Source organism: Taudactylus pleione, unplaced genomic scaffold (assembly GCF_031769625.1).
Source record: "Taudactylus pleione unplaced genomic scaffold, aTauple2 ptg000173l, whole genome shotgun sequence".
In the NCBI taxonomy this organism is placed as follows: Eukaryota; Metazoa; Chordata; class Amphibia; order Anura; family Myobatrachidae; genus Taudactylus; species Taudactylus pleione.
Genome location: NW_028284575.1, coordinates 3,758,951 through 3,783,154, shown reverse-complemented (window position 1 = coordinate 3,783,154; position 24,204 = coordinate 3,758,951). Strand labels below are relative to the sequence as shown.

Genomic DNA, 24,204 nt, shown 5'->3' with positions numbered 1-24,204 from the left:
ACGGCCAGGGGGCCGTTCAAAAAAAAAAAGACCGGCCCTGATTCAGAGCGAGCGCTCTGTCAGAGCGTCTGGCTCTGAATCAGGGCCATTACTCACTAGATATTTTGTTTCATTTCACATGCTACTAACTAGTCCAAGATTTCTACTGACATTCACTGTTGAGTAATTACCTGCAATCCATTAGGCAATCCAGGGGACCACAAGTGTACAGTATAATGACGTAGGCGTGGCGGCATAGGGCATTTCCACATCTTGGGCGGTGTTTATCTCATGAAGGGTTATTAATAGTGGGAAGTAGGAAATACCCATTTTATTGTATGTACTTCTAAAACATTTCTCAAGCCTGAAGCCAAGGCAGGACGGGCCATCTGACAAATGCCAGAAGGGCTGATGGCCTAATGGGCTAGTCTGACCGCCTGAAGGCCTGATCATTCAGCTCCGCCTCCTGGTGCTCTGCTTAGCCGGATTGCTGAGATGGAGAATTTAGTGCCACGCCCTTTTTCCTGTGCCAGAGCCAATTGTTGCCCCCAGGCGACCCCCCTGCCTGAGGTTAATGTGATAACTAGAGTTGTGCGGTTCGGTTCGGACAGATCCGAGTCACGGTTCTGATCTTCCCGCGGGTTCGGAATTTGGATTGCAAAAATCACAGCTGTTTTTTTTAAACTTTTTATAAATGACAAAAAAAAAAAAACTGATCCAAAATCAAAACACTTTGAGGGAAGTTTTGCAAAACCAAAAACACGAAGATAAATCCAGATGCAAAATCAAGACCAAACCACGGGTGGACAGCGCACATCTCTAGTACTAACAGAAAATAATCTTTGTGTAAAACGAATCGCTGCAATAAGTAGAAATAAGAATATTAATTTAACCACTTAAGTCTGGAGATGTACTAATCCTTCCGATGTCTCTCTCCATTACATGGGGAGTTACTTTTACGTTACACATGACAACAATAACCTACAAGGCATGACAAAAATAAATGCCAGAACCCATTAAATGTAAAAAGTAATTTCTACCTAAACAAAAAGTATCATTCCCCGATGCAGCTCTGAACAAAGACCGACGGGAGATGAGAGCGGCTGTACGAGGGATTAACAGCCCGGACCATTATTAGATAATATTCACCACAAATAAAGTTATAAGCTGGATTTTCGGCACTGCATCTCTTTGTGTCGGGCGTTCTCTACTCGATAACCTTGTAGGTTTATCCGCCCACAATCAATAGGAAGCTGCCAGAAGCAGACAGGCCGGTGAGCGCCTCGCACAGAGGAAGGTCACCACTCTCTAAACTGAAAGGATTAGATGACAAACTGTTCTGAAAATCGCACTTCTAGATAGGAGGAAGGAGGACACCCGAGAGGAGAGCCCCGACCTTGGGATCCTCTCCTCGGTGATAGGGAATCTACAGCCTGCATGTTATGTAGGCTTAGATATACAGTACGCCAAATATACAGCAAAGGTAGCATTCAATTATATGGAATAATCCTTTGCACAATAAAGTTTTATTCCAGCAAAATAGAATGATTCAACTTTGATTGGGAAATATCCATGTACCCCATTACCCCCCTGGCCTACAGGATTCTGGAACCCCCTAGTGTTGTAATTCTCATTATTGTGACAAGGGCATACATGCTGGGCCTGATTCGGAGATAGACGGAATAGCAGAGCCACACACACTGTAACGCAGCGTTTCGTATACAGATACACCCGAGCATAGGCATGCTGCAAATCATTTTAATTAGCAAAGGCTGCTTGTGCTTCCTATTCTCATACCTGTGCGAATTAGATCCATTTGAAGGTAAAAAGTTGCACGGAAGACTACGCCACGGCACGGCGCGATTGGAAGGGCTGTATAACGCGCAAGGAGGCTAGCTGTATGAGGACACTTCTGTTGGAACAGAAAGGTGAATGTATGCAGAGACTAATGAGATGGATCACTCATGAAACAATGGATAAACGGCTCGATCTGACGGACTTTGAGCCTGGAATGATTGTTGGCACGAGCATTGGCAAACTGCTGCTGTGATGTACTGTACCAGGGTGGCAGCTGGTAAAGGGTACACAGAGAGAACCAGCAGACAAAAACTGGGACTGAGCGCAAGATCGTAAACGGCTACTGGGTGCTGGAACGGAACAGAGGGTGGGCAGATTTGTGCAGTCCCACAGACGGGCAACAGCGCATCAAATTACGGATAATCTAAATCTGGGACCGATTCAGATGGCCTCTCAACGAACAGTACGCAGCACATTACATTGTAAGGGCTACAGAAACAGAAGGCCTGTCCGTACGTCATTGCTACAGTACCTGCTGCGAACAGGGTGAGACGCCTCCAGATTGCTAAGGAACACAGGAATTGGACTGTAAATGATTGGAAACGGGTCATGTGGTCTGACAAATCACGTTATCAATGACGCCACGCAGATTGTGGGGTGAGGATATGGAGGCCATAGCGCGCAAGCACTGATGCTTCTGGATCCACTACCATGAAATCTTCAGGAACTGGAAGATGCAATTCATTGCGTTTGGGCGATTAGTCCCCATGAAACACATCGACCATTTGTAGAATCCATGCCTAGGAGAATTCATGCCGTATTAAGAAGAGCTCCCTGGCTTGCGTCAGGTCAGACCTGCCGCAAGGGTAAAATGGCCGCCGATGAACTTCGATGGTATCGATGTTTAAGTAGGTATGCGTAATTGTACGCAGGTGTGAAGGCAGTAGTGGGTGTCTTTATAATCAGGTGTTCTTTGCTAACATTAGCGTATTTTTGCAACCGCGTTGCGTACGGAGACGCTATTTCAGTCGCATTAGCGTCCGTCTCTGAATCAGGCCCAGAGTACTAACCAGGCCATCATAATAATTTGGCCACTAAGTGTATTATGCCTAGGAAACCCCTAAATCCCAGCTCAGTTACTCTGATTTCTTGTCCTTTGTGATTATGCTCATTCTATAATTTCTATTCCTCTTTAGTTTCACGCTTTGGCGTTTGCTAGACTAGAGTTTATATACTGTACTATAAAACATTTTGCCATGGTGTCAGGGAGGAATACTTTCTCTGTATTCATCACGCACAAAAGGTATATAGGGGGAAGTTGAATAAAACTATGGTGCCTAGTGGCAGCTGGGGGTGAATCCGACCTTTGGACCACCAATGTGCTATCTAGACCCTTCTTGTTAATCATAGCACATGACTTTCTGATGTCCAATAGGAAATCAGCACAGCTCTAACGTGGAGACTTCTAAGGACCATCAAAAGTCAGGATGAATATGTAGTATGCTGTCCTGCCAGTACGGTGCTGTTTTGTTTTGTACAGTAACGTAAAGGTTTCTCACCCGGTCACACCTCCGTCTACGCCCTGGCGTGACGAATCCCTCTAGACACCATGTAATGTCAGCACAGGAGGCTGAGGGCCTGATTCAGAGACGCTCATAAGCGGCCGCTCGTTCGCACTGAGCGATGTTAGCACAACTGCGCATGCGTACGGATTGTAATACGCATGCGCGAACCAGTCAGTGCGGCCGAAAATCGTTTGTTCGCAAAATAGCGAATGTCTGCTATTTTGAGTGACAGGAGGAGGCGTATGTGGGTGGTAACAGGGGAAGGTGCTTGAAAACGGGGAGTGGAATTCAGAACGCAGGCGTGCTTAAAGGTCAAAACGGGCGTTTTATGGGTGTGCATAATTAATACAGCAGCGTCAGCGACCACGTCACTTGGTTTTTTTTTTAGTCAGAACTACTCGCAATATAGCGGTTGAAAAAACCAACCACAAGAATAGCGAGCAGTTCATACGCTGTTCGATGTACTCGATTAATCTAATAAATAGCGGACATGACGTATGATGCGAGCGGCCAGGAGGCGCATTTTTAAAAATTTCGACCGCAAGTTTTGCTCGCTCGTTCAGACTTAGAGGCGTGAACAGACCGCAAAGTGCGAACGGTTCATTTGAATAGCCACCCCCTTTTTTTAAACGAACGACCGCAAATAGCGAGCGGCTCTGAATCAGGCCCTGAGCTCTTAGAACTACTCCCCCGTCCATGTGGCACACTGTAAGGTCAGTCCCAGAGCACGAGACCCCTGATCGGACTGTCAGTCTGACCCAGTGCCCTCACACTTCATTAAAATGCGCTGGCTCTAAGCCCGACACCAACCAATTCTCTGTGATTTATTGCCTTATATCACCCCCTATAAAATGCTTCCTCCCTGTGATTAACTGAGGAATTGGAGATGGTCTTTTCCACATTAATAAATAACACTGAGAAGTTTTCCTAGCACCACGGAGAGAGGGCTAAAACCAGGCACGTCTGGCCGATGGATAGAGGCAGTGAATGCTGTTTTTCTCCCCGTGTGAAATGAAAATACCCCACAATCTGCAACAATCTCCTTCACATCTTGTACTGATGCAGAAAGCGGTAGCACAGAGCCATCTGTTTCCCAGCAATTGTATTTCTACCATTGACATTCTGATGTTTACAGGTGAAAACAGACCTTGTCAGCATCCGGCATCTCACTTCAGGGAGCTGGGAAGTCATTAAGATCCTGGCGTACGATGAGCCCTCGCAGAAGCTGTAAGTGCCCACTCTCTGACTTATATCTGATAACTGCATAGGACAAACTTACTTTTCACGGTGACTGCTTCCAACCGTGGCAACATGCCCTGCCCTGTATGTTCACTATTGCAGAACCTGGGCAGATAAGCATCTTTCTATCAATTATTAATGTAGCAGCATTTCTATTTATACATTCAGACTCCATCTCAGAATTTTTGAAAGAATCTTCTATTTGAACAGCCTAACTAGATGCCAGATCTTTCACACAGGGGACTGTTCACTGGCAGCTTCCAGTAAAGCACCTCTGGCTGTGTTAGTAAGAGGAACCCAAACACTGGCCAAGTCCCAGTGCAGTGTACCCTCCATACACATTCCATTATCCTTCATACACAGCTCATTACCACCCATGTAGATCCCATTACCACCCATACACATCCCATTACCCCCATATTCAGCCCATTACCAGCCATACACAGCCCATTACCTCCAAACACACCCTGTACATACACACCTTGTTACCTCATACACAGTCCATTACCTCCATACACAGCCTATTACCTCCATACATATCCCATTACCGGCCATACACAGCCCATTACCTCCATACACATCCCATTACCTCTGTACACACCCTGTACATACACACCTTGTTACCTCCATACACAGCCCATTACCTCCATACATATCTCATTACCCCCCTATATACAGCCCATTACCAGCCATACACACCCTGTACATACACACCTTGTTACCTCCATACACAGTCCATTACCTCCATACACATCCCATTACCCCCATATTCAGCCCACTACCAGCCATACACAGCCTATTACCTCTGTACACACCCTGTACATACACACCTTGTTACCTCATACACAGTCCATTACCTCCATACACAGCCTATTACCTCCATACATATCCCATTACCGGCCATACACAGCCCATTACCTCCATACACATCCCATTACCTCTGTACACACCCTGTACATACACACCTTGTTACCTCCATACACAGCCCATTACCTCCATACATATCCCATTACCCCCCTATATACAGCCCATTACCAGCCATACACAGCCCATTCCCTCTGTACACACCCTGTACATACACACCTTGTTACCTCCATACACAGTCCATTACCTCCATACACAGCCCATTACCTCCATACATATCCCATTACCAGCCATACACAGCCCATTACCTCTGTACACACCCTGTACATACACACCTTGTTACCTCATACACAGTCCATTACCTCCATACACAGCCTATTACCTCCATACATATCCCATTACCGGCCATACACAGCCCATTACCTCCATACACATCCCATTACCTCTGTACACACCCTGTACATACACACCTTGTTACCTCCATACACAGCCCATTACCTCCATACATATCTCATTACCCCCCTATATACAGCCCATTACCAGCCATACACAGCCCATTACCTCTGTACACACCCTGTACATACACACCTTGTTACCTCCATACACAGTCCATTACCTCCATACACAGCCCATTACCTCCATACACATCTCATTACCCCCATATTCAGCCCACTACCAGCCATACACAGCCTATTACCTCTGTACACACCCTGTACATACACACCTTGTTACCTCCATACACAGTCCATTACCTCCATACACATCCCATTACCCCCATATTCAGCCCACTACCAGCCATACACAGCCTATTACCTCTGTACACACCCTGTACATACACACCTTGTTACCTCCATACATAGCCCATTACCTCCATACACATCCCATTACCCCCATATTCAGCCCACTACCAGCCATACACAGCCTATTACCTCTGTACACACCCTGTACATACACACCTTGTTACCTCATACACAGTCCATTACCTCCATACACAGCCTATTACCTCCATACATATCCCATTACCGGCCATACACAGCCCATTACCTCCATACACATCCCATTACCTCTGTACACACCCTGTACATACACACCTTGTTACCTCCATACACAGCCCATTACCTCCATACATATCCCATTACCCCCCTATATACAGCCCATTACCAGCCATACACAGCCCATTACCTCTGTACACACCCTGTACATACACACCTTGTTACCTCCATACACAGTCCATTACCTCCATACACAGCCCATTACCTCCATACATATCCCATTACCAGCCATACACAGCCCATTACCTCTGTACACACCCTGTACATACACACCTTGTTACCTCATACACAGTCCATTACCTCCATACATAGCCTATTACCTCCATACATATCCCATTACCGGCCATACACAGCCCATTACCTCCATACACATCCCATTACCCCCATATTCAGCCCACTACCAGCCATACACAGCCTATTACCTCTGTACACACCCTGTACATACACACCTTGTTACCTCCATACACAGCCCATTACCTCCATACATATCCCATTACCCCCCTATATACAGCCCATTACCAGCCATACACAGCCCATTACCTCTGTACACACCCTGTACATACACACCTTGTTACCTCCATACACAGTCCATTACCTCCATACACAGCCCATTACCTCCATACATATCCCATTACCAGCCATACACAGCCCATTACCTCTGTACACACCCTGTACATACACACCTTGTTACCTCCATACACAGTCCATTACCTCCATACACAGCCTATTACCTCCATATACAGTCCATTACCACCCATACACATACTATTACCCCCATATACAGCCTATTACTGGCCATACACAGCCCATTACCTCCATACACATCCCATTACCCCCATATACAGCCCATTATCAGTCATACACAGCCCATTACCTCTGTACACACCCTGTATATACACACCTTGTTAGCTCATACACAGTCCATTACCTCCATACATATCCCATTACCAGCCATACACAGCCCATTACCTCCGTACACACCCTGTACATACACACCTTGTTACCTCATACATAGTCCATTACCTCCATATACTGCCCATTACCTCCATACATATCCCATTACCGGCCATACACAGCCTATTACCTCCATACACATCCCATTACCCCCATATATAGCCCATTACCTCCATACACAGCTCATTAACACCCATGTAGATCCCATTACCACCCATATAAAGTCCATTATGTCCATACACACCCTGTCACACTACACTTTGTTACCTCATACACATTTCATTACCCCCATACACAGCCAATTACAAGCCATAGACATCCCATTACCCTATATACAGCTCATTACCACCCATACACATCCCATTACTCCCATATACAGCTCATTACCACCCATACACATCCCATTACCCCCATATAAAGCCCATTATATCCATACACACCCTGTCACTCTACATACACACTTTGTTACCTCATACAAATTTCATTACCCCCATACACAGCCAATTACAAGCCATACACATCCCATTACCCTATATACAGCCCATTACCAGCCATACACATCCCATTGCCCTATATACAGCCCATTACCAGCCATACACAGCCCATTACTTCCATACACAGCCTAACGCCTCCATACATAGCGCATTATATCCATACGCAGCCCATTATACCCATACACAGCCATTATGTCAATACATAGCCCATTACCACCAGTTACATAACCCATAATATCCATACATAGCCCATTACCAGCCATACATAACCCATTATATCCATACACAGCCCAATGTCTCAATACATACACAGCCCATTATTTCCATACACAGCCCAATGCCTCAATACACAGCCCATTATAGCCATACACAGCCCATTATATCCATACATAGCCCATTATATCCATGCACAGCCCAATGCTTCCATACACAGCCCATTATATCCATACACAGCCCATTATAGCCATACATAGCCCTTTATATCCATACATAGCCCAATGCCTCCATACATAGCCCATTATATCCATACACAACCCATTATAGCCATACACAGCCCAATGCTTGCATACATAGCCCATTATATCCATACACAGCCCATTATATCCATACACAGCCCAATGCCTCAATACATAGCCCATTATATCCATACACAGTCCATTATATCCATACACAGCCTAATGCCTCAACACATAGCCCGTTATATCCATACACAGCCCATTCTATCCATACACAGCCCATTACCTCCATACACTGCCCATTATATCCATACACAGCCCAATGCCTCAACACATAGCCCATTATATACATACACAACCCATTATATCTATACACAGTCCAATGCCTCAATACATAGCCCATTATATCCATACACAGTCCATTATATCCATACACAGCCCAATGCCTCAATACATAGCCCATTATATCCATACACAGCCCATTCTATCCATACATAGCTCATTATATCCATCCACAACCCAATGCCTCCATACATAGCCCACTAAACCCATACACAGCCCAATGCCTCCATACACAGCCCAATGCCTCAACACATAGCCCATTATATCCATACAGAGTCCATTATATCCATACACAGCCCAATGGCTCAATACATACACAGCCCATTATTTCCATACACAGCCCAATGCCTCAATACACAGCCCATTATATCCATACACAGCCCATTATATCCATACATAGCCCTTTATATCCATACACAGCCCAATGCATCCATACATAGCCCATTATATCCATACACAGCCCATTATAGCCATACACAGCCCAATGCCTGCATACATAGCCCATTATATCCATACACAGCCCATTACCTCCATACACAGCCCCTTATATCCATACACAGCCCAATGCCTCAACACATAGCCCATTATATACATACACAACCCATTATGTCCATACACAGTCCAATGCCTCAATACATAGCCCATTATATCCATACACAGTCCAATACCTCAATGCATAGCCCATTATATCCATACACAACCCATTATATCTATACACAGTCCAATGCCTCAATACATAGCCCATTATATCCATACACAGTCCATTATATCCATACACAGCCCAATGCCCCAATACATAGCCCATTATATCCATACACAGCCCATTCTATCCATACATAGCTCATTATATCCATCCACAACCCAATGCCTCCATACATAGCCCACTAAACCCATACACAGCCCAATGCCTCCATACACAGCCCAATGCCTCAACACATAGCCCATTATATCCATACAGAGTCCATTATATCCATACACAGCCAAATGGCTCAATACATACACAGCCCATTATTTCCATACACAGCCCAATGCCTCAATACACAGCCCATTATATCCATACACAGCCCATTATATCCATACATAGCCCTTTATATCCATACACAGCCCAATGCATCCATACATAGCCCATTATATCCATACACAGCCCATTACCTCCATACACAGCCCCTTATATCCATACACAGCCCAATGCCTCAACACATAGCCCATTATATACATACACAACCCATTATGTCCATACACAGTCCAATGCCTCAATACATAGCCCATTATATCCATACACAGTCCAATACCTCAATGCATAGCCCATTATATCCATACACATCCCATTATATCCATACACAGCTTAATGCCTCCATACATAGCCCAACACCTCCATACATAACCCATTATATCCATACACAGCCCATTCTATCCATACATAGCCCATTATATCCATCCACAACCCAATGCCTCCATACATAGCCCATTATATCCAAACATAGCCCATTATATCCATACACAACCCAATGCCTCCATACATAGCCCATTATAGCCATACACAGCCCATTATAGCCATACACAGCCCATTATATCCATACATAACCCATTATATCCATACACAGCCCATTCTATCCATACATAGCCCATTATATCCATCCACAACCCAATGCCTCCATACATAGCCCATTATATCCAAACATAGCCCATTATATCCATACACAACCCAATGCCTCCATACACAGCCCATTATAGCCATACACAGCCCATTATAGCCATACACAGCCCATTATATCCATACATAGCCCATTATATCCATACATAGCCCAATGCCTCAATACAGTACATAGCCCATTATATCATTACACAGCCCATTCTATTCATACATAGCCCATTATATCCATACACAACCCAATGCCTCCATACAAAGCCCATTATATCCATACACAGCCCAATTACTCCATACATAGCCCATTATATCCATACACAGCCCTATACCTCCATACATAGCCCTATACCTCCATACACAACCGTACACCTCCATACATACCACATTATATCCATACATAGCCCTTTATATCCATACATAGCCCTATACCTCCATATATAACCCATTACCTCCCTGCACATCCCATTACCTCCATACACAGCCCAATACCCTCCATCCACAACTCACTACACCATGCACAGCCCAATATATCTATACTGTATTTCCATACTTAACCCCATTATATCCATATACAGCCCAATGCCTCCATACATAGGCCATTATATCCATACACAGCCCTATGCCTACAAACATAGCCCACTATATCCATACACATCCCATTATATCCATACACAGCTTAATGCCTCCATACATAGCCCAACACCTCCATACATAACCCATTATATCCATACACAGCCCTATACCTCCATACATATCCCACTATATCATACACATCCAATTTTATCCATACTGTACACAGCTTAATGCCTCCATACATAGTCCATTATATACATACACATCCCATTATATCCATACACAGCCCAATGCCCCCATACACATCCCATTATATCCATACACCGCTTAATGCCTCCATACATAGTCCATTATATCCATACATAGCCCATTATATTCATTCACAGGCCTATACCTCCATATACAGCCCATTATGTCCATACACAGCCTAATGCCTCCATACATAGCCCATTATATCCATACACATCCCTTTATCTCCATACACAGCCCTTTACATCCATACACAGCTCATTATATCCATACAAAGCCCTATACCTCCATATACAGACCATTATATCCATACACAGCCCTTTACATCCATATACAGCTCATTGTATCCATACACAGCCCTATACCTCCATATACAGCCCATTATATCCATACACAGCCCAATGCCTCCATACATAGCCCATTATATCAATACACAGCCCTTTACATCCATACATAGCCCATTATATCCATACACAGCCCTATACCTCCATACACAGCCCATTATATCCATACACAGCCCAATGCCTCCATACATAGCCCATTATATCAATACACAGCCCTTTACATCCATACATAGCCCATTATATCCATACACAGCCCTATACCTCCATACACAGCCCATTATATCCATACACAGCCCAATGCCTCCATACATTGCCCATAATATCAATACACAGCCCTTTACATCCATACACAGCCCATTATATCCATACATAGCCCATTATATCCATACATAGCCCAATGCCTCAATACAGTACATAGCCCATTATATCCATACACAGCCCTATACCTCCATACACAGCCCATTATATCCATACACAGCCCAATGCCTCCATACATAGCCCATAATATCAATACACAGCCCTTTACATCCATACACAGCCCATTCTATTCATACATAGCCCATTATATCCATACACAACCCAATGCCTCCATACATAGCCCATTATATCCATACACAGCCCAATTACTCCATACATAGCCCATTATATCAATACACAGCCCTATACAGTACCTCCATATATAGCCCTATACCTCCATACACAGCCCAATACCCTCCATCCATAACTCACTACACCATGCACAGCCCAATATATCTATACTGTATTTCCATACTTGACCCCATTATATCCATATACAGCCCAATGCCTCCATACATAGGCCATTATATCCATACACAGCCATATACCTACATACATAGCCCACTATATCCATACACATCCCATTATATCCATACACAGCTTAATGCCTCCATACATAGCCCAACACCTCCATACATAACCCATTATATCCATACACAGCCCTATACCTCCATACATATCCCACTATATCCATACACATCCCATTATATCCATACACAGCTTAATGCCTCCATACATAGTCCATTATATACATACACATCCCATTATATCCATACACAGCCCAATGCCCCCATACACATCCCATTATATCCATACACCGCTTAATGCCTCCATACATAGTCCATTATATCCATACATAGCCCATTATATTCATTCACAGGCCTATACCTCCATATACAGCCCATTATGTCCATACACAGCCCAATGCCTCCATACATAGCCCATGATATCCATACACAGCCCTTTACATCCATACACAGCTCATTATATCCATACACAGCACTATACCACCATATACAGCCCATTATATCCATACACAGCCCTTTACATCCATACACAGCTCATTGTATCCATACACAGCCCTATACCTCCATATACAGCCCTATACCTCCTTACACAGCCCTATACCTCCATACATAGCCCATTAGATCCATACACAGCCCTATACCTCCATACATAGCCCATTATATCAATACACAGCCCTATACAGTACCTCCATATATAGCCCTATACCTCCATATGCAGCCCATTATATCCATACAGTCCTTTATGCTCCATACACCACTCACTACACCATGCATATACTGGTACATATCACTACTATGCTGTACTGTTGGGGGTTTCAGTGGCTGGAGGGTGGTGTCGCACTGGGATGGGATGATTCTCAGGCTCTTCTCATCACATGGTGTCCAGCAAGGCAGATAACATAATGGATTCATTATAGTAGCCATACTGCACTGAGGAGTCAGGTCCTCAATATATTTTCATGGCTAAACATACTGGGAGTTGTAGTAGAATAACGGATGTAAGTCACAGTATACAGACATACTTGTGTATCTTTAGTGAGGTGACTGTGTTTGTCTTAACCAGGTATTTCCTAAGCACAGAAGATTCACCAAGAGGACGACAACTTTACAGGTACTACCATAGCTTGCTGTCTATGGCAATTGTTTAATGATTAGTATATTTATTTATTTATATAAGTTATTCAAATATATATGTAACTATGGTAACTAAAAGCCAGCACAGACCATGTAATGGACACACAGTAGGTCCTGATACAGAGTTGCACGTAAAGCATGCCTTCTGGAAGGCGTATATACACATCTCTACGGTACTCCAGGCACACAGACACAACTCTACAGTACTCCAGGCACACAGACGCATGTCTACGGTACTCCAGGCACACAGACGCGACTCTACAGTACTCCAGGCACACAGACGCGACTCTACGGTACTCCAGGCACACAGACGCAACTCTACGGTACTCCAGGCACACAGACGCGACTCTACGGTACTCCAGGCACACAGACGCGACTCTACGGTACTCCAGGCACACAGACGCGACTCTACGGTACTCCAGGCACACAGACGCGACTCTACGGTACTCCAGGCACACAGACGCGACTCTACGGTACTCCAGGCACACAGACGCGACTCTACGGTACTCCAGGCACACAGACGCGACTCTACGGTACTCCAGGCACACAGACGCGACTCTACGGTACTCCAGGCACACAAACGCATGTCTACTGTACTCCAGGCACACATACACGTCTCTACGGTACTCCAGGTGCACATACGCATCTCTACGGTGCTTCAAGAACATATACGCTTCTCTACGTACTCCAGACGCACATACGCATCTCTACGGTACTCCAGGCGCACATACGCATCTCTACGGTACTCCAGGCGCACATACGTGTCTTTATGGTACTCCAGGTGCACATATGCGTCTCTACAGTTCTCGAGGTGCACATACTGTACGCGTCTCTACAGATCTCCGGGCTATTCACAGCTGCACGGAAGTCAGTCAGATCTCCCTTTGTGGCTAAATGGGTAACTGGCTGCTGACAGTGGGTTAGCGCATAGGATAAACGTGTCGTAGGCGTGGATATGGAATCGCAGACTACCCAGAGGTGAGCGTACGCAGTGATCTGGATTACAGACGGATCTCCTGCAACAAGGATAGGGCTGTTACAAATGTGTACAGACAGTGATAGCTGCTCGCACAAGAGAATGTATAAGGGTGGCGGAGATCTGCATTTTACAGGCACGCAATGCGGCCGCAGATGTGGCAAAAGTGTGTACAAATCTGAATCAGCCTCATAGTATATAGGCAGAGATTTATCAAAGACTTGAGAGAGATAAAGTACCAACCAATCAGCTTCTAACTGTCATTTTTATAGCACAGTCTGTAACATGACAGTTAGGAGCTGATTAGATGGTACTTTGCAGCATTTTTAAGATAGATAAAGTAAGAATGCTTTCAGAAATAGAAATATTATTAGTTTATTTTTATCAATTAACAAAATGCTAAGTAAATGAACAGTAGATAAATCTAAATCAAATCAATATTAGGTGTGACCACCCTTCGCCTTCAAAACAGCATCAATTCTTCTAGGTACACTTGCACACAGTGTTTGAAGGAACTCGATAGGGAGGTTGTTCCAAACCACAGATCTTCCGTGGATGTACTGTAGGTTTGCTCAAACCCTTCGGGCTCTTCATGTAATCCCACACAGACTCGATGATGCTGAGATCAGGACTCTGTGGGGGCCATATCATCACTTCCAGGACTCCTTGTTCTTTTTTATGCTGAAGATAGTTCTTAATGACATTGGCTGAATGTTTGGGGTTGTTGTCCTGCTGCAGAATAAATTTGTAGCCAATCAGATTGCATGATGGATAAGTATCTGCCTGTATTTCTCAGCATTGAGAACACCATTAATCGTGACCAAATCCCCACCTCCATTTGCTGAAATGCAGCCCCAAACTTGCAAAGAACCTCCACCATACTTCACTGTGGCCTGCAAACACTCATTATTGTACCGCTCTCCAGCCCAAACTGCCTTCTGTTACAGCCAAATATTTCACATTTTGACTCATCAGTCCAGAGCACCTCCTGCCATTTTTCTGCACCCCAGTTCCTATATTATTGTGCATAGTTAAGTCGCTTGGCCTTGTTTCCACGTCAAAGGTATGGCTCTTTAGCCGCAATTCTTCCATGAACAGGAGATGGGTTTTTGTGGGTCCTACTGGTTTCTGCCAGTTCTGAGCTGATGGCACTGCTGGACATCTTCCGATTTCGAAGAGAAGTGAGCATGATGTGGCTTTCATCTGATGGACAACCATTGCGTCTACGGTCCTCAACGTTGCCTGTTTCTTTGTTCTTCTTCAAAAGAGCTTGAACAGCACATTTTGAAACCTCAGTCTGATTTGAAATCTTTGCCTGGGAGAGATCTTGCTGATGCAGTATAACTACCTTGTGTCTTGTTGCTGTGCTCAGTCTTACCATGGTGTATGATCTGTGACATGAAACATGTCTTCCACAACCTCACCTTTTGTAGCAGAGTTTGGCTGTTCCTCACCCAAACTCAACAGCTGTTTCTGTTTCAGTTAATGAATGTATTTCCACTTACATATGAAAATGATGATCATTATCACCTGGTAGGTGTATGATTAACCAATCATACCAAACTATAATCCTACAAAATCCCTGATTTTGTGCAAGTGTACCTAGAAGAATTGATGCTGTTTTGAAGGCAAAGGGTGGTCACACCAAATATTGATTTAGATTTATCTTCTGTTCGTTCACTTTGCATTTTGTTAATTGATAAACATAAACTATTAACACTTCTATTTTTTAAAGCATTCTTACTTTGCAGCATTTTTCCACACCTGCCTAAAACTTTTGCACAGTACTGTGTGTGTGTGTGTGTGTGTATGTGTGTGTATATATATATATATAGATATATCTATCTATCTATCAGTATGTAGTATGTAATACAGACATTTCTAATGTCCCCTCACTCCCCATTACGTAATATAGACAATCTCGGTGTTCTCTCACGCTCAGGACACATGTAATACAGACATTCCGAGAGTCCCCTCACTCTCAGGACACATGTAATATGGACAGTCCCGGTGTCCTCTCACACTCAGAACACATGTAATGCGGACAGTCCCGGTGTCCCCTCACTCTCAGGACACATGTAATAAGGACAGTCCCGGTGTCCTCTCACACTCAGAACACATGTAATATGGACAGTCCTGATTAATAGATATGTACAATGACATGTATCACTCCACTGTTATTATTTTAATAGATCTTTTCTTGATGTCCATTTATTTATCATGTTAATAATCACTTTTCAGTGTATCAATCTTTGGTTTACTAAAGCGTCATTGTCTGTCCTGTGGATTTGCAAGAGAGCAATGTTCCTACTTCAGCGCAAAGTTCAGTCCTTTAAACCATCACTTCCTGCTGCACTGTAAAGGTGAGAAACACACAGAAGTATCAAAGTATAAACATGTATAAATGTACAGTATATAGTACAGTATCAACATGTCTAATATCAAGTATATTATTATCTTGTATAAAAGTATCAATGCATTTTGTATAATATACAGTATCAATGTGTAGAATTGTAACAAGTATATTATAAACTGGTATAATATCAACAAATATAACACTACAGTATGTATGTGTATAATTGTATCAAGCACAGTATTAGTGTGTAAAATTATATAAAGTCCAGTGTCAACATGTATAATAGTATCAAGTATAGTATCAACTTGCCTAGTAAGAGAATTTTATCAAGTACAGTATCAACTTGTATAATAGTATCAACATGTGTAATTGTATCAAGCACAGTATCAATGTGTAAAGTTATATCAAGTATAGCATCAACATGTGTAATTGTGTCAAGTACAGTATCAAGTATAGCATGAACATGTGTAATTATGTCAAGTACAGTATCAAGTATAGCATCAACATGTGTAATTGTGTCAAGTACAGTATCAAGTATAGCATCAACATGTGTACTTGTGTCAAGTACTGTATCAAGTATAGCATCAACATGTGTACTTGTGTCAAGTACAGTATCAAGTATTGCATCAACATGTGTAATTGTGTCAAGTACAGTATCAAGTATAGCATCAACATGTGTACTTGTGTCAAGTACTGTATCAAGTATAGCATCAACATGTGTACTTGTGTCAAGTACAGTATCAAGTATAGCATCAACATGTGTAATTGTGTCAAGTACAGTATCAAGTATAGCATCAACATGTGTACTTGTGTCAAGCACAGTATCAAGTATAGCATCAACGTGTAATTGTGTCAAGTACAGTATCAAGTATAGCATCAACGTGTAATTGTATCAAGTACAGTATCAGGTATAGCACCAACATGTGTAATTGTGTCAAGTTTAGCATCAGTATTTATAATTGTATCAAGTATGGCATCAACATGTATGATTGTATCAAATATACTATCAATGTGTATAATAGTATTAAACACAGTATAAACATTTATAGTTCTATCAAGTTAGTATAAACATGTGTAACTGTCAAGTATAATATCAAGGTGTATAGTTGTATAAAGTGTAGTATCATTGGGCCTGATATCGATGTGGATGGCATTGCACAAGGAAGCGGCTGTGGAATACCGTCCTACTAACCCACACATGCAGCAGTAGGTGTCTGGTGTCTGAGCTCAGTTACTGTCATCTGAAAGAGACCCAGTTACCCACAAAGAAAAAGTGCAGGTTTTTAGAAGTGGAGATGTTGCCCATAGCTACCAATCAGATTCTACTTATCATTTATCTAGTTAGTACCTTATAGAAGATAATAGCTAGAATCTGATTGGTTGCTATGGGCAACGTCTCCACTTCTAAAAACACACACTTTAGTAAATACACCCTAGGTCTGGGATCAGAGGGGGTTGTTAGGCTGGAAGACACATTAATATTAGAAGTAGTGGTGTGAGATTCGTCTGCCCTCTTAATCACTGTATGATCACTGGCCAACCCTATTTACAGCCAGGGAACGGAAGGATATATATAAAGACTAAACAAACATCATTATGGGATTAAGGGTTTTATAATTAATAGAGCAGCAATGCTTCCAGAAAGCAGATGTAAATACAGAGAAAAGAAGCAATAAGTCTAACTCTGAGTATAGGATAAATTACTGTAGATCAAGAGCAGGTTATAAACGATTTGTTTGACATTTATAATAGAAGACAACGTCAGGTCTACAGAAATAAGAGATACATTGCTATAGAAATGATGAGCCTGAGGTGGGGAGACAAGCTTAATGAAGTATTAATCTGATGCAGCTAAACACATAAAATACCCAGAAGAGATGAAAAAAATAAATAAATAATAATAATAATAATAAAAAAATATATATATAATCTTTTATTTCTCTGACTTCTCTGTAAAATCTGACTGTCCTTCAGCTCCGCAGTCGTACAATGCATAATCCGCCTGTGAGTTTTGCTGTTACAAGTGCCACACTGTCCTTAATGGGATTTGTACTGTACCGATAAACATCAGGGATTTGTATCAAGCCAGCAAACTAGGATTTTCTGCTTACAGCCGACTCAAAGAGATGAAATTGGAGAATTGGTTTGTTTGATGCTGATCTGATTACAACTCCCAAACCTGACAGGGAGAAAATCAGAAAATGACAAAGTGCTATATCCAAACTTTATTTTCCGGCCGCCCCTGATTCACTCAGCCGCCGATCACAAATGTTGAACCAGTATTTATTGCATGCAAATCCCAGACTCGTGTCCTCTCTACAAGGAGCCTCTGGTACATGCTGCTAGACAGACATTATACAGTTCTATGCGAAGGGTTTATATTCATTTTATGCTTCTGTAACATTTAGTGAAAACCATCGGAATTAGTGCATGTGTTAAGAAACATAGGGCCTGATTCAGAGCCGGACGCTATTTGCGCTCGCTCGTTCAGAAAAAGTGACCGGCTATTTAAATTGGGCGCTCGCTCTTTGCGGTCTGTTGACGCCTCTATGTGTGAGCGAGTGAACGAAACATGCGCTCGCTATTTTGTAAAGACGCCGCCTGGTCGCTCACATCCTACGTCATCTCCGCTATTTATTAGATTAATCGAGTACATCGAAAGGCATCTGAACTGCTCGCAGTGCTTGTGGTTGGATTTTCTTACCGCAATCATGCGAACAGTTCAGGCTAAGAGACAACCAAGTGACGTGGCCGATGACGCTGCTTTGTTAATTATGCACACCCTTAAAACGCCCGTTTTGACCGTTTGGCACGCCTGCGTTCGGATCTCCACCCCCCGTTTCAAGCACCTTCCCGTTACCACCCACAAACGCCTCATCCTGTCACTCAAATTAGCAGGCACTCGCAATTTTGCGAGCGCTCGATTTCCGACCGCACTGACTGGTTGGCGCATGCGCATTATGACCCATACGCATGCGCAGATGTGCGAACATCGCTCAGAGCGAACGAGCGGCCGCTTACGAGCGGCTCTGAATCAGGCCCATAGAGTGTAAGCTCCACTGGGGCAGGGACTGATCCAATGGTGGCCAAATATCCTCTGTAAAACTCTGCGGAATTATATGTGTGCTATATAAATAACTGGTAATAAATAAAATGAACAGCTGATAATACCTGTGACAGCGACTGGCCTGAGAGACTAAAAAAGTGTATAGGGAATTGAGCTAGAGAGTGCTGAGTGATTTAATTTTTGCTGTCCTGAAATACAGCTCCATTCATCCTGTCATACCCTGGATAACATTAGGGAGCATTATACCTCTCTCATTCCTATACTGTATGTACTATTCCTGTACCCTCCTTCTGTTTTCCAGGACCAGGAGTTCCTATGGTCAGTGTACACAGTACGAATAACCCGGCAGGTTTGTACATTCCCTGAGCTCTTATCCTCGTACATAGAGATAGCAAATAAAGACACACCAGAGAGCAATTACAATGGTGTAATACCCAAGACTGGACCTTCCCGAAGGCTTTGTACACACAGGACTGGGGTTTCCATGGTTCCTATTAGTTATGCTACATGTCCAGCTCACACCAGTGCCACAGATTGGTAACCCCGATATTAAGATTGTTTCCACCAGGAAATGTTATCAGCGAATAATATATTAATAGGCCTTAATCTTCCTGGCCGCTTCCAGATTACGCATCAATGTGTCCTGCAGAACATCTCAGGCTGGGGAACCGCGATTAGTCTTTTGCCTTCTCTTTCCTGTGGATATTTGCAGACTCTCCTGCTCCCCTTGCCACTGTGTGGGCTGAATCAATATGCAGAAGGTGGAGCTGCTCAGCGGCTGATATACCCACTTGTCCTGTGGGTATTGGTATTGCCCATCATACCAGCCTGGAATACAGAGACCCTTTATAATAAAATTAGCACATGATGTATTAAATAGAGAAAAAAAATGGCGGTAGTGGTAGTGGTGGGGTGTTAGTACAAGCACTGCGGACACCAGCTCACAACAGTGACTAAGGGGACCCCTTCTATGCAACAATGAAAATGGGGAGGGGGACAACAACAATCCCCATTTCTTAACCCACTCGCTTTACTGCTAAGTGGCTTCACCCACAGCCCTTCCAAACATTGGTGCGCCCACGAATGAGCCCTCACTTGCGTCTGAATCTGCAAGGACTGAGACGCCCACTTTGAGCATCTTCAGATGCCGTAGTACTGACTGGGGCGTCTTTAGAAGCCGCCATCAGCTGCACCATGGAAACTGGCACTAGCTCCATACTAGGTGCAGATTGTCCGTCTAAGTATGGCCTGCAATGTGAGTGATTGTGTACACAACCACTTCAGCATCACGCCCGCGACACTCCCGTAACACAACATAAGATGACCATCTCATGGCGCCTGTATAGTCACCTCCCAAACACCGCCCAGCACACTTGCTAAAGTGTAACTGCATGCGCCTTTACTGTTTTGTTGCGCAGGCAGAAAATCGCCCAACTCCATAAACATCGGCGCTGCGTCCGATTCAGAATCCATTATATGTTATTGACTCTATTGTTCTGTGAATTCTAAATGTATTAAGTTACGGAACAAGCTTCCTACCGTTTCGCAGCAACTTAAAACATCGCACTGTTTTACGGGGAAAAAAAAATATTTATATTTAATTATTATCCTTGAATGTGCACATTACAAAGGGCTGTAACCTATATGCGAGCAAATCATTTTCTTTATCTACAATATAAATTTTTATGCATAGTGGGGGCAGAAGAATCAACACAAGCGGGGAGCTCGTTCCCTATGAGATATCGATTCTATTAAATATTTTACATTTCTGCAGCTAATTCCCTGTTCTTTCCTTTCCACAGATTTTTATACGATAGAAAACAATTCTGTGTTGCATGAAGCCATTTCCCAGAAACAGATATTCAGGAGAGAAATAAAAATGATTCACATTGAAGATTACGGTAAAGATTGCGCCGTTTCTGGCGTGGGGGTCAGTTTGGGGACTGTGGGAGACAACAGACACAGTTATCTCAAACTTATTATCCCTCTTTTTAAGAGCTTCCGCTGCGACTGTCATATCCCCGGGATTTTACAGAGCAGAACCGATATCCTCTTCTTCTCATCGTGTAAGTCCTTAACGATTCTAAACTGGGAATTAAATTGGAAACATAAAAAAAAAATGCAAGAAAATAAAAAAACAATTTGTAAGGATTTGTTTTGTTCACGATCACCAGGACACTGCGTAGTGGAACTGTGTGATTCGCTTTGATCAAACGTTTCTTTATAGCGACGACATGTTGCTCAGTTTTCTTTTTTATTATGGTAGATGGAAAATAAAGATATATTTTCATTTTAAAATAAAACTATTGTTTTTAAGTTTTTGTGATGTATATTACTTTATACTTGTGCTAATCCAACTTTGATTACTGATTTCCTTCTAAACTATTATTATTGTATATGTTGCTTTATGTACGCTTCTATTTGTTGCTTCTTATACGATTCTACTGGTTGCTCTAAGGTACAATTGTATTCGTTGCTCCATATACGATTCTATTGGTTTCTTCATGTACGATTCTATTGGTTGTTCCATGGACAATAGTATTGGTTGTTCCATGGACAATAGTATTGGTTGTTTCATGGACAATAGTATTGGTTGTTTCATGTACAATAGTATTGGTTGTTTCATGTACAATTCTATTGGTTGTTCCATGGACAATAGTATTGGTTGTTTCATGTACAATAGTATTGGTTGTTTCATGTACGATTCTATTGGTTGTTCCATGGACAATAGTATTGGTTGTTTCATGTACAGTTGTATTGGTTGTTCCATAGACAGTAGTATTGGTTGTTTCATGTACGATTCTATTGGTTGCTTCATGTACAATTCTATTGGTTGTTTCATGTACAGTAGTATTGGTTGTTTCATGTACAGTTGGATTGGTTGTTTCATGTACAGTTGTATTGCTTGTTTCATGTACAGTTGGATTGGTTGTTCCATGTACAGTTGCATTGGTTGTTTCATGTACAGTTGGATTGGTTGTTTCATGTACAGTTGTATTGGTTGTTTCATGTACAGTTGCATTGGTTGTTCCATGTACAGTTGGATTGGTTGTTCCATGTACAGTTGTATTGGTTGTTTCATGTACAGTTGCATTGGTTGTTCCATGTACAGTTGGATTGGTTGTTCCATGTACAGTTGCATTGGTTGTTCCATGTTCAGTTGGATTGGTTGTTCCATGTTCAGTTGCATTGCTTGTTCCATGTACAGTTGGATTGGTTGTTCCATGTACAGTTGGATTGGTTGTTCCATGTACAGTTGGATTGGTTGTTCCATGTACAGTTGCATTGCTTGTTCCATGTTCAGTTGCATTGCTTGTTCCATGTACAGTTGGATTGGTTGTTCCATGTACAGTTGCATTGGTTGTTCCATGTACAGTTGGATTGGTTGTTCCATGTACAGTTGCATTGCTTGTTCCATGTTCAGTTGCATTGCTTGTTCCATGTTCAGTTGGATTGGTTGTTCCATGTACAGTTGCATTGGTTGTTTCATGTACAGTTGTATTGGTTGTTCCATGTACAGTTGCATTGCTTGTTCCATGTACATTTGTATTGGTTGTTCCATGTTCAGTTGGATTGGTTGTTCCATGTTCAGTTGCATTGCTTGTTCCATGTACAGTTGTATTGGTTGTTCCATGTACAGTTGCAATGATTGTTCCATGTACAGTTGTATTGGTTGTTCCATGTACAGTTGCAATGATTGTTCCATGTACAGTTGTATTGGTTGTTCCATGTACAGTTGCAATGATTGTTCCATGTACAGTTGTATTGGTTGTTCCATGTACAGTTGGATTGTTTGCTTCTTTTACGATTGTATTGGTTGTTCTATGGACCATTGTATTGGTTGCTCCATGTATGATTGTATTGGTTGCTCCATGTATGATTGTATTGGTTGCTCCATGTACGATAGTATTGGTTGCTTCATGTACGATAATGTTGGTTGCTTCATGTACGATAATGTTGGTTGCTTCATGTTTGACATTTGAGACCATCCTGACTCGTCTGCAGTAATTTTATTTCTCGATCATATTGACCTTTTCTCTGCAATATTTACTGTATATTCAACAAATCTGCAACAGTCTGATGCATTAACTAAAGAGCACAAATCTCTTATTAGGAGCTGCTGACATTATGTCCTCCTCTACCCTTTGCTTTCCGGGACCATGTGACATCCCAGCATGCCTAGCTGCAGTCATTACTACCCATCTAGTAACAGTGATAATGGACTGACGATATCTCGCACTCCGTACATCTTACACATACTGTACTCTGTATACTGAAGACTGTTGCATCAC

At 42.7% G+C, this 24,204-nt stretch overlaps 1 protein-coding gene across 1 annotated transcript in view; it reads left to right on the top strand.

Annotated features, from left to right (window-relative positions):
* The window catches only part of DPP10 (dipeptidyl peptidase like 10), a 450,217-nt gene that overhangs the window by 373,513 nt on the left and 52,500 nt on the right, over positions 1-24,204 (top strand). The window contains exons 14-19 of the mRNA XM_088475553.1: positions 4,477-4,568; positions 13,443-13,490; positions 16,731-16,852; positions 20,214-20,261; positions 21,715-21,813; positions 21,909-21,978. Coding sequence (XP_088331679.1) covers positions 4,477-4,568; positions 13,443-13,490; positions 16,731-16,852; positions 20,214-20,261; positions 21,715-21,813; positions 21,909-21,978 — 479 coding nt within the window. The remainder of the gene's footprint in view (positions 1-4,476; positions 4,569-13,442; positions 13,491-16,730; positions 16,853-20,213; positions 20,262-21,714; positions 21,814-21,908; positions 21,979-24,204) is intronic.